Raw genomic sequence first — 16,802 nt, 5'->3', positions numbered from 1 at the left:
TTGCAGTCACAAATACACATTAACTAAATTATCTGCTTCATCCTGACACAGGATGCTCCTGATTTTAGGAAGATTGTGGAGATGGAAGAAGGAGATTGTAGAAACTGGATTTATGGGAGACTTAAAGAGGTCATACTATGATTTTCTTCAGCCTTTCAGAGTGAACTATATCCATATTTATCATCATGTATCATGTTTGTTGTAGTCTAGTAGCATAGATTCTTCCTGGAAGGGAAACATCGTGCTGACGTCAGCATGTTTCCACCTGTTTGTTTTCATGGGTATGGGAGGGGCTGCTGCAGACAGTCCAGGTTTTTAGAGGATTACTCTTAAATGCATGAACGGATCAAAATACCACTTTGGGGTTCTTTATAGAGAGGAATGAACAGAAAAATGCATTAAAAACCTCCAAAAGTTGTTTTTCATGTTCTGGCCCCTTTAAAAATGACTCCAAGCTGCTTTCTCACCGGAGACCCAATGAATGTCATAACTGTTGTAACTGAGAGAATTCCTGCCACGCGCAAAGGTCTGACAAAAGATAAAAAGCTGTCCTGAAGTTTTCTGCAGTTTCGTCAAACGTCTTTTTTCTAAACTGAGGTGTGTGGTTCTGTTGTCGGACGGCGGCGCAGCGGCGCGGAACCGCAGCTGGAGGGAAACGCTTCGGTGGCACAAACGGATGTTTTCATCACGAGTTCCCGCTCCCCGTCCGGACCGAAGAGCCCGCACACGCCCCCCCCGTCTCTGGACTCCGGTGGGATCTGAAGCTTAGCGGTTCTCGTGGATCCAGTCTCCGCTGGTGGGTTTAGTTCCGTTCTCCAGACTTTTTGCTGTTTTTCTTCCACCCGAGTCTTTCCTGTCTGAACTGCAGCTGAAACTCTTTGCATGGGTTCATTCTTCTTCTTTTTTATTTTTTAGATCATTTGTTTTGTTTTTTACGGATTTTCCACAACTTTAAATTCTACTAAGTGGAAAAGTTCCGATCCAGCCCGCTGCCCTGTCTGAGTCTGCGAGTCTGCGCCTTGATTTTGAGGAAAATGCGCTTTTAGGATTTGTTGTTCCTGTTTTAACTTGAGGCCTTTCTTCATTAGATGTTGTAATCAGAAGCAGAAGTGTCTGTGATTGTCCAACACGTGAAGAAACGAGGCTGGTGTCAGATTGCTCCTCTCTGCTCTCACACTGCAGGATCTGGCAACCCGTGGTCTGTCTGTCTGCTCCAGCCTGGTGCTGCTGCCATGGCCAGATACCTGAAGCATTTCAGCGCGGTGGGAGACAAGCATCATGGCGGGTGGGAGGAGGAGGAGCTGCATGCAGTCAGTGAAGATCTGAGTCCAGCTTCAGGAACCGTCCCAACATCTCTGACCTTCAGGGAGGCTCTGAAGAGACTCTACACCTCTGAGCGCTTCCAGGTAAGAGAGTCGGTCTGGTCCGGTCTGGTCCGGTCCGGTCTGGGTGTCCTGAGATTCTGAGTCTGGAATAAAACAACTCTGTCTTGAGTTTGGAGAAACCACCCATAGGTAAACAGATGCAGGAAAACACGCAGCTCCGATCAACTAGCATTTACCCCATAACACCGGAGATCCAGTGTTCATGTTCTTTAACAAACTGTCACTTTAAAACCGTTAACACGATCATTCCAGCAGATTCTGAAGGAGAAAAGCAGCTGCAGATTATCTGTAGTAGATTACCCTGATCAGATTATCTGCAAATAGATTACCATGATTAGATTATTTGCAGTAGATTACCCTAATCAGATTACATCCAGTAGATTATCCTAATCAGATTATCTGTAGTAGATTACCCTAATCAGATTATCTGATGAAGATTACCACAATCAGATGACCTGGAGTAAATTTCCCTAATTAAATTATCTGTAGAAGATTACCCTGATCATATTATCTGCAGTAGATAATCCTAATCAGATTATCTGCAATAGATTACCATAATCAGACTACATGCAGTAGATTACCCTAATCATTTTACATGTAGTAGATTACCCTAATCAGGTCATCTGTAGTTGATTACCCTGATCAGATTATTTGCAGTAGATTACCCTAATCATTTTACATGTAGTAGATTACCATAATCATATTATCTGCAGTAGATTACTCTGATCAGATTATCTCTAGTAGATTACCTTGATCAGATTATCTCTAGTAGATTACCTTGATCAGATTATCTGTAGTAGATTACCATAATCATATTATCTGCAGTAGATTACCCTGATCAGATTATCTCTAGTAGATTACCTTGATCAGATTATCTCTAGTAGATTACCTTGATCAGATTATCTGTAGTAGATTACCATAATCATATTATCTGTAGTAGATTACCCTGATCAGATTATCTGTAGTAGATTACCCTGATCAGATTGTCTGCAGATTACCTTCAGTTGATTACTACAAGTCATTAGTTAAAGCAGAATACTCTCACTAGATTACTTGTAGATTATCTGCACCGGATATCGGGATTACATTACTTTCATCAGATTATCTGATGTAGATTAAACGATACGTAGGATAATTTCAAACTGGATTATTAGATAATCTTATGTTGAATCTGTGATCCGGTCTCTCTAGAAACGTCTACAAGCTGCTGCTCTACAAGCTGCTGCTCTCAGTCACAGCCGTCTGTCTTCAATCAAAGCTGGAGAACTGCTGACTCGGTCATTCCTGTCTGTCAGTTCCTCCTGTTGTTGTTTGATCCAGGATCATGTGGGAACTAAAGTTCATGCTGTAAAAAACACAAACATCTGCTCTTATCCAGACTCGGGTCAATAAAATCTTTTATAAAATCTTTCCTCCTTGTGATCGACGGATTTGGACCTTTGACTTCTGAAATCAAAAACCACCAACACCAGATTCTCAATAGATCCAGATGAACTGCCTGATGGATCACCTACACAGTCAGAGAAAGTTCTCTGAGGTGAACATGTGAGATGGTGGAATCTTTGGACATTCTTTTTGCATTAAACACATCCTTCCCTTCTTCATTTCAGCTGAACTCCTTCATATTCTGTTTCACCAGCGCCCTCTGCTGGCCACAAAGCGGAACTGCATGAATGAATAGAACCAGGGAAAATTGTCAGGCTGTCTGTCAGGCTGTTTGTCAGCCTGTCTGTCAGGCTGTCTGTGTGTCTGCAGGTGGCTGTGGTGGCCTTGGTGGTCCTGGATGCCTTCTTCGTTTTGGCCGAGTTGCTCATCGACTTGTCCGTTATCAAGCTGGATCACGGCCACGTCGCTCCTGAGGTGAACTTCCTTCTGAGATGAACATGTGAATGCCATGCGGGAATTAACCCTGGACTATCCTGGTCAGATCTTCCACTATCTGAGCCTGGCCGTCCTCACCTTCTTCATGATGGAGCTGGCTGGAAAGCTGTTTGCGTTCCGCCTGGAGTTCTTCCACCACAAGTTTGAGATGTTTGATGGTTTGGTGGTGGTGGTGTCCTTCATCCTGGACGTCGTCTTCATCTTTCACGAGGATGCCTTCGATGGGATGGGTCTCCTCATCTTGCTTCGACTCTGGAGGGTGGCCCGAATCATCAACGGTCAGTGTGACTCGCTGCAGATCTCCACGCCGTTCCAGAGGAAGAGGTCCATCCTGGTCCTCTGCAGGTCTGTGTGATGAAAGCCTTCAGCCAGACTGTGTTGTTGCTGCTGCAGGGGTCGTGGTGTCGGTGAAGACTCGGGCGGATCAGAGGATCCATAAGCTGAAAGAGAGCTACGACCACGTGGTTCAGAGAGTGACGGAGCTGCAGAAGAGCTGCGATGATCTGGTGATTCCTTTAATCTTCTACATTTAATCGTTTTGTACCAATCCTTGCATCTTTGGAAACAACCGTCTTCATCTTCTCTGTGCGAGTGATGTGAATGCAGCTTTTAACACACAAGTAATCTCAAATTAGGATTTGGAAAACTCTCCAGATTTGTATGAAGATCAGAGGGAAGAATGACAACTCATAACATCTCTTCTCCTAAGTTGTCTGAGGCCACATAAAGAACGTTGGTTCTGCTGAGGATGTTCTTCACAGGTTTGATCTTTCTCACTGGTGCAGAGAAGTCAGAGTTCTGGAAAATCAGATGTTCCACCTGAACAGGAACTTTCTGGATCTCTCCTGAGCTGTTGGTTTACTGACCTGCTCGTGTTTCTGAAACCTCCGTCTCCGCAGGAAGACTATGTGGAATTCATGTTTCCATTCTGGTTCTGATTCTGTGGTTCTTGTCTGTCAGACTCAGGAGAACCACAGACTGAAGGCGCTCCTGAAGGAAAACCAGATTGACTTCTAGCTCCTCCAGAACCTCCGTTCTGGATCCAGAACCTCCATCAGTCCTCTGAACTTCCGGAACATTGTACTGTTGTAAATAAAAGTGAATCGACTCCAAAACACCGACTGATGAGCAGCACACCGCTCTGATCCCGTTCACTCTGGAGCATTGTTGGGATGGGTTCTGTATCCGGGCCGAGCGGCGACTGACGGGTCAGTCAGCAACACCAGGACCAGAACCACAGACAAGTTCTGATTTGACAGAACCCCATCATAAACCAGAACCGTCAAGATGGTCCAGATGTGAATGTGTCCGTGAGCGTGTATGTGGGTGTGCACGTGTCTGAGTGTGTGCATGTGTCTAAGCGTGTGTGTGCCTCTGATTGTGCATGTATCTGTTACCGTGCACATATCTGTGAGACGGCGAGCGTCTGTCAGCGTGGACGTGTCTGTGAGAGTGCACATATCTGTGAGCATGCACGTGTCTGTGAGAGTGCCCATGTCTGAGTGTGTATGTGGGTGTGCACGTATCTGTGAGCATGCATGTGTCTAAGTGTGTGTGTCTGTAGGCGTGCACGTGTCTTTGAGTGTGCACGTGTCTTTGAGTGTGCAAGTATCTGTGAGTGTACACGTATCTAAGCGTGGAGATGTTTGTGAGCGTGCATGTGTCTGAGTGTGCACGTGTCTGAGTGTGGAAGTGCCTGTGAGCAAGCGTGTATCTGTGAGGGTGCATGTGTCTTTGAGCGTGCATGTATCTGAGTGCTCGTGTGTCTGTGAGCATGCACGTGTCTGAGCGTGCATGTATCTGAGTGCTCGTGTGTCTGTGAGCGTGCACGTGTCTCTGAGCGTGCACGTGTCTACCTTCAGCTCCTCTCCAGAGAAAACCTTTTGGAGGTCTTGTTTTATTTGCTCATCATGAAAGGCTTTTACTCTGAAAGTCTCCCCTCGTGGGTTTGTTCCATGAAGACCGGTGAGCCCGGTTCTGATCCACAATGTACTGGACTGAAATCAGCACCATTTCTATCACCATTTATGAAGCGTTTGCTCTCTTTCCCATCATCCTCTGACTGATCCACAGGCCGCTGATCTTTTTAACGACATTTTTCTTTACATGAGATTTAAAGGAAAAGTTGCAACGATTCATCCTAGAGTCTGAAATGTTTAGTTTAATCAGAAGAATCCAAATAAAATCCAGATTTGTACAGGTTTGGGTTTGTTCTTCAGCTTCCTGCTTCATCATGAAGGGTCAAATACTCATTTACTTCCATGTACACCTAGACTTTTGTGTTCCTGACTTTTAAGCCTTTAACACCAGAGCTCCAGTGTTTGTTCTGTGATTTACTGTAACAGGATCATTCCAGTAGATTCTGAAGGAGAAAAGCGGCTCGTCGAGCCGCTTTTCTCCTTCAGAATCTACTGGAATGATCCTGTTAACGGTTGAGAAGTTACAGTACGTTAAAGATTTAGCATCTGAATCTTTTCGCCTCCTGCATGGACGGATGTAAACAGAGAGCCTCCATGTTTTAGTGTTTTATTGCAGCTAAAGAAAACTTCTTCCTTAAACACAGTCGACCTCAGGGGACATTTTCTAAAGAGTGAATGAAAATCAAAATCCTTCAAGACATTTGACCTCTGTGACTTTACAAACCAAATGGAACTAAAACGACGAGGACAGTCTTTATTTGTGCAGTCACAGAAAATGGTCTGACACAATTTTACAAATGAGATTTCTTTCAAATGATCGCAAACATTTTTATAGTCATAAGAAGCGCTCGTCGTGGAGATGAGACGACTGAAGCTTCCAAAGGAAGAGCTGCTCTGCAGAAATGTCCTCCTGAAGCTGGAGCTCATCACGACCAGCCTCCTTTGCCGCCCTTCTTCTTCTTTGGAGCCTGTTTCTTGCGCGTGGCCCCAGAGGACGATGGTTTCTGTTGTCGAGGGGGGACGGCAGCAGACGGGGCGGCGGACGACCCAGAACCGGGTCGGGGGGAAGTGGGGGGGCTGCTGGCGATTTTACTGGCATCCCTGAGTAGAGAGGAGAAGACGTGAAGGTTGTATCCAGATGTTTCTCAGCAGAGGCTGCAGTTTGTGAACGAGTGTGTAGTGTGCTCACAGGTCTGCTAAAGGTCCTCCGGTCGCTCCCTGCGTGCCTTTCCCGACCTGCTCCTTCTTCTTGCCCTTCTTCCTGCCTCTGTAGTACGAGCGCTCCCTCATGGGGAGCCAGCGCTCGGGGTCGGGCGTCGCTTTGGGGTCGTAGTTCTTAGGAAGTTTTCCTGGAACGTTGAGTGAGTGAAAGTGTTTCGGATTAAAGAAAAATGTTACGTTCTGTTTTAAAAATTGTCATTCTGATGGATTTTTTGACTATTTTAGCATTTACTTAGAATATTTAGGCTATTTTGGAGATAAGTTAATATTTCAGCTACATGCTAGCTGTTTTGACTAATTTAGGCTTTTCTTTTTAAGTTTTTTTTTTTTTAAGGATGTTTAAGAGCTAGGCCAAGATTTGCATGCTAGCGGTTTTGGTTAATTCGGGCTTTTTCAGTTTTTAGGATATTTTGAAATTTAGCTACTTTTTAGCTACATGCACGATTTTTTAAATTAGTTTTTTAGACTAATTTGGCATTTAGCTAACATTTTAGCTGACAATCAGTTTCAGCATTTTTAACTATCAATTTCAGCGATTTCAGCTATTAGCTTAACTGATTTCAGCTACCAACTTCATTGTTTTTAGCCAACAGCTCTAGTGATTTCAGCTAATAGCTTAACTGATTTCAGCTATCAGCTTCAGCGTTTTCAGTTATCAGCTTTAGTGTTTTTGGCAATCAGCTTCAGCTGTCAGCTTCAATGTTTTCAGCTATTAGCTTAATTAATTTCAGCTACCAGCTTCATCGTTTTTAGCCATCAGCTCTAGTGATTTCAGCTCATAGCTTAATTGATTTCAGCTATCAGCTTCAGCGTTTTCAGCTATCAACTATCAACTTCAGCATTTTCAGCTATCAACTTCAGCGTTTTCAGCTATCAACTTCAGCGTTTTCAGCTATCAACTTCAGCGTTTTCAGCTATCAACTTCAGCGTTTTCAGCTATCAACTATCAACTTCAGCGTTTTCAGCTATCAACTTCAGCGTTTTCAGCTATCAACTTCAGCGTTTTCAGCTATCAACTTCTGCGTTTTCAGCTTTCAACTTCTGCGTTTTCAGCTATCAACTTCAGCGTTTTCAGCTATCAACTTCAGCGTTTTCAGCTATCAACTTCAGCGTTTTCAGCTATCAACTTCAGCGTTTTTAGCTATCAACTTCAGCTGCCAAATTCAGCTAACAGCATTCACACTAGCATTATCACATATCGTAAATTACCGTAATGCTATATATCTAGTTCATAACTATGTTAAAAAGTTATGGTTTTAAAGTTTTAAAAATGTAGTTTAAGAGTGTTCAATAAATGTTTATCCTGTTCAGCCTGTGGCCCTAAGGTCTGTTTTGGATTTTGGCCTCCTGTGTGATTGAGTTTGACACTCCTGCTTTAGGAGGTAATATTTGTAAAAGTAATATTAAGGGTTAGGATTCAAAGTCCCTTCAGGTCTCTAGAAATGACGTATAACGCTACGTTCACCCCGATTTGTGTGACAAATTCTCGTGGCCCACCCCTCTTTTGCCGCACAATGAATCCGCTGCTCGTCGCCTGTCAAGAAATGTGTTTCTGAGCTTGACGCCGCGGCAACCAAACCGGCTCCACTACGTACCTGAAAACTGAACGGCAGCAGCTCCCCTCATACTGGATAATCCTTCAGTGTCATTTAATCTACAACCACATCTCCAGCCGATGTGCTGTGTTCAGGAACGTGCTGAGCGTGGGTTTTTGAACATGCGTTTACCACACAGGTCTGTTGCTAACCGATACTAGCGCATGTACTCCCAGTTGGCTTGGTGTGAAATGTCAAAGCAGTGCAAATCTTGCTCCAGACTTTCTCTGTCACAGTTCTACTGGCACATTTTGTATGTGGAGCCCAATAACGGACTTAAAAACGTACACGGTGACGCGTGAACACGAGAGTTTTGAATGCAGAAGCTCAAAGCGTGTGTTCACATAGACCTTTCATTGGAAGTGGTCGCTCAAACGGGCGTTTCTGAGTGTGAACGAACACATCAAGAGTAATACTCATGACACTTTACAGCAGCCTTTGATTTTAATATGTGCAGATTTTAGGGCCCTGGAAGAAACCGACGAAGATGAGGAACTCTCACCTTTCTTTTTCTTCTTCTTCTTCTTGACCTCTGCCTGCCTGTAAACATGAACAGACAGCAGCGTCAGCTCCTTCTGCTGGGGCGGCGGTTCCGGCAGAACACGTCACAACGCTCACCCCGGCTCTGTGGGCAGGTTTTCCCCGACCGCTTTAGCAGGTTTCTTCCTCACATAGGTGGCGCCGTGCGAGTTCTCCAGCTCGTCCACGTCCACGTTGAAGGACATGGTTTCTGCGGACGGCAGGTGTTTGCTGAAGCTGCAGAGCAGAGCTAAGGATCCTGACCAACAAACCGGAGCCTCCTACATGAACCTGTTTGCTTTGGGACAGTAAAAACAACGAGGCAGAAAATCCTCCTAAAATCAGGAGCACAGGTAGGAGGATACGCTTTGGCCTTGTCTGTGTCCACCAGAGAGTACGCAGAGATGAGCTGTGCCAGTGTGAACACGTCCTTGGTGTTCTGTCTGTGGGAGGAAGAATCACGGTCAGTCTTCCTGCACAATGAGGGTCTTTGAGATTCTGATAACGACACCTGTCTCCATCCTTCCATTTGTATGTCTGCAAACATCTGTGTGTGCATGTCTGTGTACGCTCTTACATGTGTGCATGTGCATACGTCCATGCATGAGCTTATGCCTCTGTGCTAGAGATACAACGATTCAGTCAAGACACTCTTACAGGCACGCAGATTCTCAGTCATACTCACACACTCTCGCAGTCGCACACATTCTTACAGGTGCACACACACTCACAGCAAGCCTGCATGATTTCGATTTTTTAGTTTTCTGTAGTGATGAACATGTTGAGTTTGAATCGTTTTTTTTACCGATTCATGAAGAATGGTAACATCCTTACTCTGTGCGCAGAGGCTTTCGTGCACGGCTCCGATAACACTCAGGTCTGACGGAGACTTACTTCCACAGCTGCTCCAGGTCACTGATGGCCTCTTTCTTTCGCCCATGCTTCAGTTTGAAGTTGGCTGCTTCCCGCACAAGTGCCAGGTGTGCTGCAGATCCGGGCTGTGGAGGAGCAGGTCAAGCGGAGATCAGGGAAGGTCATAATGCATGCAGCGAGACAGAAATCCGAAGACCAGGACAGACCTGCTCCGCCTGGTAGTACTCGATGGCCTGCTTGAAGACGTCAATGGCGCCGTCAATGTCCTCTTCATGGGAGTACATGGTCACCAGCGCAGAAACCTGCAGTCAGCAGAGGGTTCAGAGGCAGGAAGTCTGCGGCAGACTCACTGTCACTTACACACTCACCATCCCGGCTTTGTGCTGATACTCCTCGATGGAGCGCAGGACGTCACAGGCTTTGGTCACATGGCCTGAAAAGCAGAAGGAGGCATGAGCTGGGTCCACAGAACCCAACGGTTTGAGTGTGCAGATGGGGGGATGTCTGGTACCTTGAACCAAATACAGCTGAGCCATGGTGAGTTTGATAGCTGAAGCACTCTCTGGGTTCTGGTCGAGAAAATGCTGGAAAACAAACGAACCCGGACCATCAAACGCCACCTCCAACATCCGTTTGAAGCTTTAGACCTTTTTTCCTCTTTTTTTCAACCTTTAGCTAATATTTCAGCTACATTCTAGCTGTTTTGGCTAACTTAGGCTTTTTTCCGTTGTTAGGCTAATTTGGCATATAGTTAATATTTTATCTGGCTATCAGCTTCAGCGTTTTAAGCTATTAGCTTCAACGATTTCACCTATCAGCTCGAGTCTTTTTAGCTATCAATTTCAGCATCTTCAGTCATTTTTACTAGCATCTTCAGAAGCCATATTCAGCTAACAGCATTCAGATTAGTGTTATTGCAGGTAATTCTATACATCTACTTAATATCGACTTCAAATTAAACGATTAACGTTCTCTGTCCCATTTGAAGCTCATCTTGACACTGAACTGCTAGACAGTAACAGTTCATTTGCATTTAAAAGCTTAAATGCTGATGGTTCTGAAAAGTTTTACAAATATCATTTTTGAAAGGGTTTCCTAAAGTTTAGGAAATTTCCGCTTTCTTAATCAGCTAAAGTTGTGAAATTTCCGTTTCTGGCGCCATCTTGCATGTGACCAGAGGCCCCTCAAAACACACTGACTCAACTGTCCTTTCATTTCAGAGAGCAAACTACGATTAAATGCACACAAACTCGTGTCCATCCGAGTCTTTTCCTCCATTAATGTGAAAGACTTTTACAGCCGAGTTTTTCTTGCCAGCAGAACCTGCTATAGCTTATTAACATCTGTCTCAGATTTGATTTTGTACATCAGGAACTGATGTAGAAATAAATGCAGTTTTCTTCTGAGCAGAGAACTCATTCTCTGCAGACCCGTGTTCGTCTCAGGAGCAGGACGGGTCTGACTGAGCTTCCTTTGACTTGGGGATGGTGGGTGGTGCAGGTGTTTCCATATGCATGCTCACCTGCAGCAGCTCGATGGCTCTGGCGTGCTGCTTCTCTCGGCACAGCTGAGCCGCCTGGATGAGGACCGGCAGCGGGTGACCCGGGTTCTGGGTCTGCAGGCTGGAGGACAGCTTCCTGCACTGGTCAGCCTGAGGACACAGGTGTTCACAGGTGAGTTCCCATCAGCAGCAGAACGAATGAAAGCGTCCATGGAGACATCCGTACCTGGTTGGTGTACATTGCCAGCAGCGCTTTGTTGAAGTCGATGGCCTGCAGCTGCTTCTTTGCCAGCTTGTACTCCACACCCTCAGCGCTGGTGAGCTTCACCTTCCTTTTGGAGTCAAACACGTTCTGGTCCTGAAGACACAGGTGTGCCACCAGGTGAGACATCCGTTTACCCTGACCTGGGACAGTTTCTACTTTCCTGAGTTCAGCAATGCAGTTTCCATAGACTTCCAACTGTTTTCTCACACACACACACAGACGCTGGTCTGACGGCAGTCACCTTGTTAATGGTGATGATGTTGTTGGCCGTCACAGCCAGCAGCCCGACATCCGACGGCCTGAAATCACAGGAGACCCTCTCTAGTAGTGCTGACACAAAGCATTATTTTAATAGTCGACTGATCACAGATTATTTTTTTCCAATAAGTCGACTAATCGGGTCATAATGAAATTGGATGTAAAGCACACATCTTAACTATCATTAGCTTTAAATTAACCAAAAACTAGATATGTAGCATTACCTGTGATAATGCTAGTGTGAATGCTGTAAGCTAAAATTGACAGCTGAAGATGCTGAAATTGATACCTAAAAATGACTGAAGCTTAAAGCCAGCTAAAATATTAGTTAAATGCCAAATTAGCCTAAAGAACTGGAAAAATGTAGGATAGCCAAAACAGCTAACATGAAGCTGAAACATTAGCTAAACTCCAAGACAGCCTAAAAAAACTGAAAAAAATCCTGAATTAGCCAAAATAGCTAGCATGTAGCTAAAATAATAGTTAAACTCCAAAACTTTCCTAAAAACCTTAATAAATGCCAAAATAGTTCAAAAAGCTAGCAGAATGCCATTATAACTTTAAACTTTACTACACTCTGACTCCATATAATATAAAGTAACGACTAATCGACTATTAAATTAGTTGTAAACTATTCTAATAGTCGATTAGTCGTTGATTAGTGGACTGATCGTGGGAGCCTTACTCTCCAGTCCGTCATCATGAACACAAACGAAGAACAAGCTTTCTGAAGCATATCTTACTTGAGCTTGATGACCTGGTTGTAGAGCTGCAGCGCCTCCTCTGTCCGGCCCTGTAACTGCATGACGTACGCCATCTGAGAGTGAATGACCGCCAGCTCGGACTCGATGTCCTCCTCAGTCATGTCCTGAAATGATTCACCAAGAAGAACTTCCTAACATTTGAATCACAGAATGAGCTGCTGAAGACTGGAGCTTCAGTATAAAGAACAACAAAAGGCTCCAGAGACACATTTGTGGGGAAAAAAGGCCACACTAGACCATAAAATCAGACGGACTCACCGAGTCCTCTGCCAGCGAGGCCCTGCACAGCTCTGCAAAGGAAAGCTACATCAGTCATTAAAGTCTTTGGACACGCCAGAGCAGATGATGAGCTCCAACTGACCTTCTGCTTGCTGCAGTTTGCTGAAGGCTTCGGTCAGCTGTCCCTGACCAATCAGAGCGCAGGCGGCATTGTAGCAGAGCTCGTAGGTCACCTCAGACAGACCCAGATCTTCCTGCGAGCAGCACGAAGGTGTTAGCATCACCGTGTCTTTCCAAAGCCGACACAAACACTAACAGATGAGGGCTTACCGTGGGCGCCTGCTCCCACTGACTCATGGCTGCAACCACAGCAGCCAAGTTGGTCTTCCTCTCCTCCTCATACTCGTCCTGAGAGTTCCGGATCAGGTCCGTGTACACAGACCTGCACTCGGAGTAACGCTCCATCCGGTACAACTGCACACAGAGCAGTAACTTTAGTACAACACCAGCACAGCTGTAATGCTGCCACAAACGATAATTTTAATAGTCGACTAATGACTGATTATTTTTTTCTGATTAGTCGACTAATTGGGTCATGCGCAAAGTGGATGCAAACACACATCTTAACCATCATTACCCTAAATTACGGAGAAAAAAAAAACGTAGTTTAGCAAAAACAGCTAGCATGTACCTTATAAAACAGCTAAACTTCAAAATACCCTAAAAAACTGAAAAAGGACTAAATTAGCCAAAAAAAGGCTATCCTGTAAACAGTGGCCTATTTCCAAAACAGCCTAAAAAACTAAAAAAAAAAAAGGCCTAAATTTGCAAAAGCGGCTAGCATGCAGCTAAAACATTAGCTAAACTCCAAAATAGCCTAAAAACTGTAACAAATGCTAAAACAGTCCATAAAGCTAACAGAATACCATTCTAACTTTCAACTTTACTACACTCTGACTTCATTTAATATAAAGTAACGACTAATTGACTATTAAAATAGTCGTCGACTATTTTTATAGCCGATTAGCTGTTGATTCGTCGACTAATCATGGCAGCCATACACAGGTGCTGCTGCCGGGTCAACCAGCAGAGGACTGATCATGAGCAGATCAACCACAACAGAAACCTTCATGAACTGACACAAACATCAGGCTCACCACTTGACCATACAGCTCCTTCAGCTTGTCCGTCTGCTCTGGGGCGCTCTCTATGGTCTTCAGGGAGCTCTCCACCCGGTTGAGGCGGTACTCGCAGTACGCCTTCTCAAACACAACCTCACTGAGGAGAAGAACACAAGCCTCCTGAGAGAAACACTGGAACTGAAACCCCAGACTTCATGTCTGACAGAACAAAGCGACTCAGCTCTGCTCTGAAGATCAGTCTCATCATTCTGGATTAGATCATCTGAATCAAGAGCTGTAACAGCAGAAATACTTTGCATGTTTCTGAATAAAACCATCTTTTTCATCAGAAGTCTATTTTCCAGAGAAAGAGGTGCAGATGTGGGGGAACCAATTGACTGTATAAAGAGAACTGGACTGAGTATGACATCATCCATGGAGAATTGTTCACTCCTAACTCCAATCAAATAAAGTCAGTTCAGTCGCCATTTCTTCAGAATACAGACACCGCCATGTTGATGTCTGACGACGTCAGTCAGCCGTGATTGAATGTTGGACACAGGGACCAGCAGCACCACCAGCTTTCACTGAGACATCTGATTGGTCAGTTTATAACTCAAACACCAGGAAAAAAACGTTTTCAAAATCAAGAAACATCAAGAACCTGTTGAAAAAAGTATCAGATCAAGAATGGTTATTCTGACCAATAGAATGAGTAACAGCTGGCTCTTTCTCTATAGAAGTCTATGGGATTTTGGCTTCTTGGAGCCAGCAGGTACTTCCTGTTTGGAACGCTAGGGGGAGGAGTCATTACGTCCACTTCTCATTTGCAGTGGTTATTCTCTGAAGACTGGTTGACTGAATATAATCCTGACATTTCTCACCACAATTCTCCTTCTGCAGAGACTGTGAGTGTCCAGGTGACACATAACCATGACGGGAGCGGAGGAGAAAATCGCTGTGAGAGTCCTAATGTCAGAAAGGGCTGCCACAATTAGTCGACGACTCATCAAAAACTAGCTAAACTCCAAAACTGCCTAAAATTCCTCAGTAAACTAAATTAGTCAAAAACATTAGCATGTTGCTAAATAGAAGCTAAACCATAAACAAACCTAAAAAACCTCGGTAAATAACAAATTAGTCAAAAATGCTATCAAGTCGCTAAAATATTAGCCAAACTCCAATTTAAGCAATGTGTTAGCTTTTTGGCTAGTTTGGCATCTAAGGTCTTTTATGCTAATGTGGAGTTTATCTAATATTTTAGCAACATAATAAAGTTCTTGGATAATTTGTTATCTACTGGGGTTTTTATATTCTAATTTAGAGTTTAGCTTCTATTTTAGCAACATCCTAACACTTGACTAATTTAGTTTACTCAGGAGTTTTAGGTAATTTTGGAACTTAGCTAGTATTTAAGCAATGAGCTAGCTTTTTTTGGTGCAAATTTGATGTGTATTAAAGCTTTTTTGGGATCATTTAGCTCACATTTAAGCAACTTAACATTTTTGCAAAATTTGCATGTATTAGGGATTTTTAAAGGAACTTTACTTAAATTTCAAGAAACTTAGGTCAATTTCAGCACTCTTTCATAGTTCGTTAAAGAAATTTCAAGTCTTAGCATTTTTGCAACATTTCAGTGGGCAAATTGCAAATAGCTTTTCAGTGAATCCTGGCAGCAGTTTAAGTAAATTGTGTCGCCATTTTCAGCAGCATTTTTAGCAACTGGTTTCAGCAAAAAGCATTCACACTAGCATTATTGCAGGTAATAGAACTTTTCTAGTCCTGTTTAAATACCAGAAACTAAAGAAGGACAGAGGCTGCACAATTCATTAAACGTTTAATAAACTATCATCTTGATTGTCTATATTTTTAGTTAGCTTAAAGCTAATGATGGTTAAGATATGTGCTTTACATCCACTTTGCACATGACCTGATTAGTCGACTATGGGGAAAAATAATCAGTGATTAGTAAACTATTAAAATAATCATTTGTGGCAGCCCTAATGTTAGATAACAGGGTCACACACCAAACACCCACACAGTCACTGTGAGCGCATCAAACCCTGTTCTGCAGACGAAGCTGTGCAAACACTTGCAGCTGATTACAGATAAACCAGACAAATGATCCAGAACATCACTGTCTGGAATACATCTGATTAATAGAGATGTGATAGAACTCTAGTGGGAGGATATCTGCTACAATGTTCAGTCAGATAGTAGTGTTTCTGTTTTCTCTCAGTCTATTGACTGAGGGAAAACGATGAAAGCAGTGAAGGATCAGTGACATCAGGTGAAGTGTGTCTATTGCTGACGGTTTATCGTCAGTATTGCCAGCTGGATGCGGGGTTGTGCGTGGGTGTGGCTGGCAGCATCCAGGTGAGGACATGTACCTGCCCAGCACTTTGGAGTGCGTGTTCATCACGTTCAGCGCCTCCTTGAAGCTCCCGTTCTGGACCAGGCAGACCACCTTACAGTGCAGGGCCGTGACGTCATCCCTGCTCTCCTGCAGAACTGCAAACAGAATCACACCTGAGTGAAGTGACGGCGCCACCAGCAGGCTAACCCGGGATAGCGTCAGGTTAGGGACACGTCAGAGATCAGAACCGGACACAGTTCGGGCGTACTAAGTGGTGGCTGTTAAATAGACACAGTGAGGAGCGGGAGGAGGACGGTTCCTGCAAAAACCACCACGCCGAGAACCGGTTCAGAACTTATGTCGTCGCTTTCAGACAGAAAACGGAACAGGTCGCTTAGCCACATGCTAACAGCTACCCCCGCGCGCGGCGTCCAGACCCACAGACAGACACGCACTTTTACTGAGAGCCTTCAGGGCGCGGGTGTAGTCTCCGTTCTGCCCGCAGCGGTTCACTTCAGTCCACAGAGAAGCCACGGAGGGCCCCCCGCTCGCCATGTCGATGAATGGTCGACTACCGGAAGACTGAGCGTTCACTTCCGGGTCAAAGCCAGGGATTGGTACAAAATAAAGTTTAGAAGCTTTTATTTTCTTAATTGACTCTAACAAATAGTCAAACTTTGAACCATTGACAGCAATATGAGTCTACGTATGTCAAACAAAAAAGGTTCCTCAAAATTAATAAAATAAAAAAGAACCATTACATTTTTAAATCTAAACTTTTTGTATTGTGTTTTGTGTCTTTTGATTGATTTGACTGGGAGTGTATGGAGCTATTTTGGGGTCATAAATATTTGAAACCCAAGTAAAACATTTTGAAAAAAAATGTTGGTGTTGGGCAAAAAAATGTAAAATGTCCAAAACGTTT

The 16,802-nt window shown here is 44.1% G+C and overlaps 2 protein-coding genes across 4 annotated transcripts; one reads left to right on the top strand and one right to left on the bottom strand.

Annotated features, from left to right (window-relative positions):
* Nucleotides 1-454: 454 nt before the first annotated feature.
* hvcn1 (hydrogen voltage-gated channel 1) lies at nt 455-5,467 on the top strand. Of its 3 annotated transcripts, none has more exons than XM_024261105.2 (7): nt 455-526; nt 598-796; nt 1,183-1,406; nt 3,141-3,245; nt 3,313-3,544; nt 3,660-3,772; nt 4,227-5,467. In XM_024261105.2, the coding sequence occupies exons 3-7, from the start codon at nt 1,233-1,235 to the stop codon at nt 4,281-4,283; spliced, it is 681 nt and encodes a 226-aa protein (XP_024116873.1). In that variant the 5' UTR covers nt 455-526; nt 598-796; nt 1,183-1,232; the 3' UTR covers nt 4,284-5,467. The 3 variants fall into 3 exon arrangements, with proteins under 3 accessions (XP_024116873.1, XP_024116874.1, XP_024116872.1); XM_024261106.2 differs by having other exon boundaries at nt 461-526; nt 630-796; XM_024261104.2 differs by having other exon boundaries at nt 462-796.
* A 311-nt stretch (nt 5,468-5,778) lies between these two features.
* srp72 (signal recognition particle 72) lies at nt 5,779-16,491 on the bottom strand. The gene is made up of 19 exons (XM_024261099.2): nt 16,333-16,491; nt 15,912-16,032; nt 13,558-13,678; nt 12,731-12,874; nt 12,543-12,654; nt 12,440-12,471; nt 12,161-12,285; nt 11,401-11,458; nt 11,121-11,252; nt 10,916-11,044; nt 9,905-9,977; nt 9,762-9,826; nt 9,600-9,695; nt 9,415-9,518; nt 8,886-8,963; nt 8,620-8,757; nt 8,504-8,541; nt 6,375-6,534; nt 5,779-6,286 (listed from the first exon to the last, which is right to left on the bottom strand). Exons 1-19 carry the CDS (start codon nt 16,430-16,432, stop codon nt 6,112-6,114), a joined length of 2,001 nt encoding a protein of 666 aa, XP_024116867.1. The 5' UTR covers nt 16,433-16,491; the 3' UTR covers nt 5,779-6,111.
* Nucleotides 16,492-16,802: the final 311 nt, after the last annotated feature.

The sequence above is a fragment of the Oryzias melastigma genome, linkage group LG10 (assembly GCF_002922805.2).
Source record: "Oryzias melastigma strain HK-1 linkage group LG10, ASM292280v2, whole genome shotgun sequence".
Classification (NCBI taxonomy): Eukaryota; Metazoa; Chordata; class Actinopteri; order Beloniformes; family Adrianichthyidae; genus Oryzias; species Oryzias melastigma.
The sequence above is the reverse complement of the archived record's forward strand: the minus strand, read 5'-3'. Positions and strand labels throughout refer to the sequence as shown.

Coding starts and splice junctions, on each gene's coding strand:
- srp72 (XM_024261099.2), bottom strand. CDS start 16,432: ATGGCGAGCGGGGGGCCCTCCGTGGCTTCTCTGTGGACTGAAGTGAAC. Junction 9,519..9,599: donor AGTACTACCAGGCGGAGCAG/GTCTGTCCTGGT, acceptor GCTCCTCCACAG/CCCGGATCTGCAGCACACCT. Junction 8,758..8,885: donor GACACAGACAAGGCCAAAGC/GTATCCTCCTAC, acceptor TCTGCTCTGCAG/CTTCAGCAAACACCTGCCGT.
- hvcn1 (XM_024261105.2), top strand. CDS start 1,233: ATGGCCAGATACCTGAAGCATTTCAGCGCGGTGGGAGACAAGCATCAT. Junction 1,407..3,140: donor ACACCTCTGAGCGCTTCCAG/GTAAGAGAGTCG, acceptor GTGTGTCTGCAG/GTGGCTGTGGTGGCCTTGGT. Junction 3,545..3,659: donor GGTGGCCCGAATCATCAACG/GTCAGTGTGACT, acceptor TTGCTGCTGCAG/GGGTCGTGGTGTCGGTGAAG.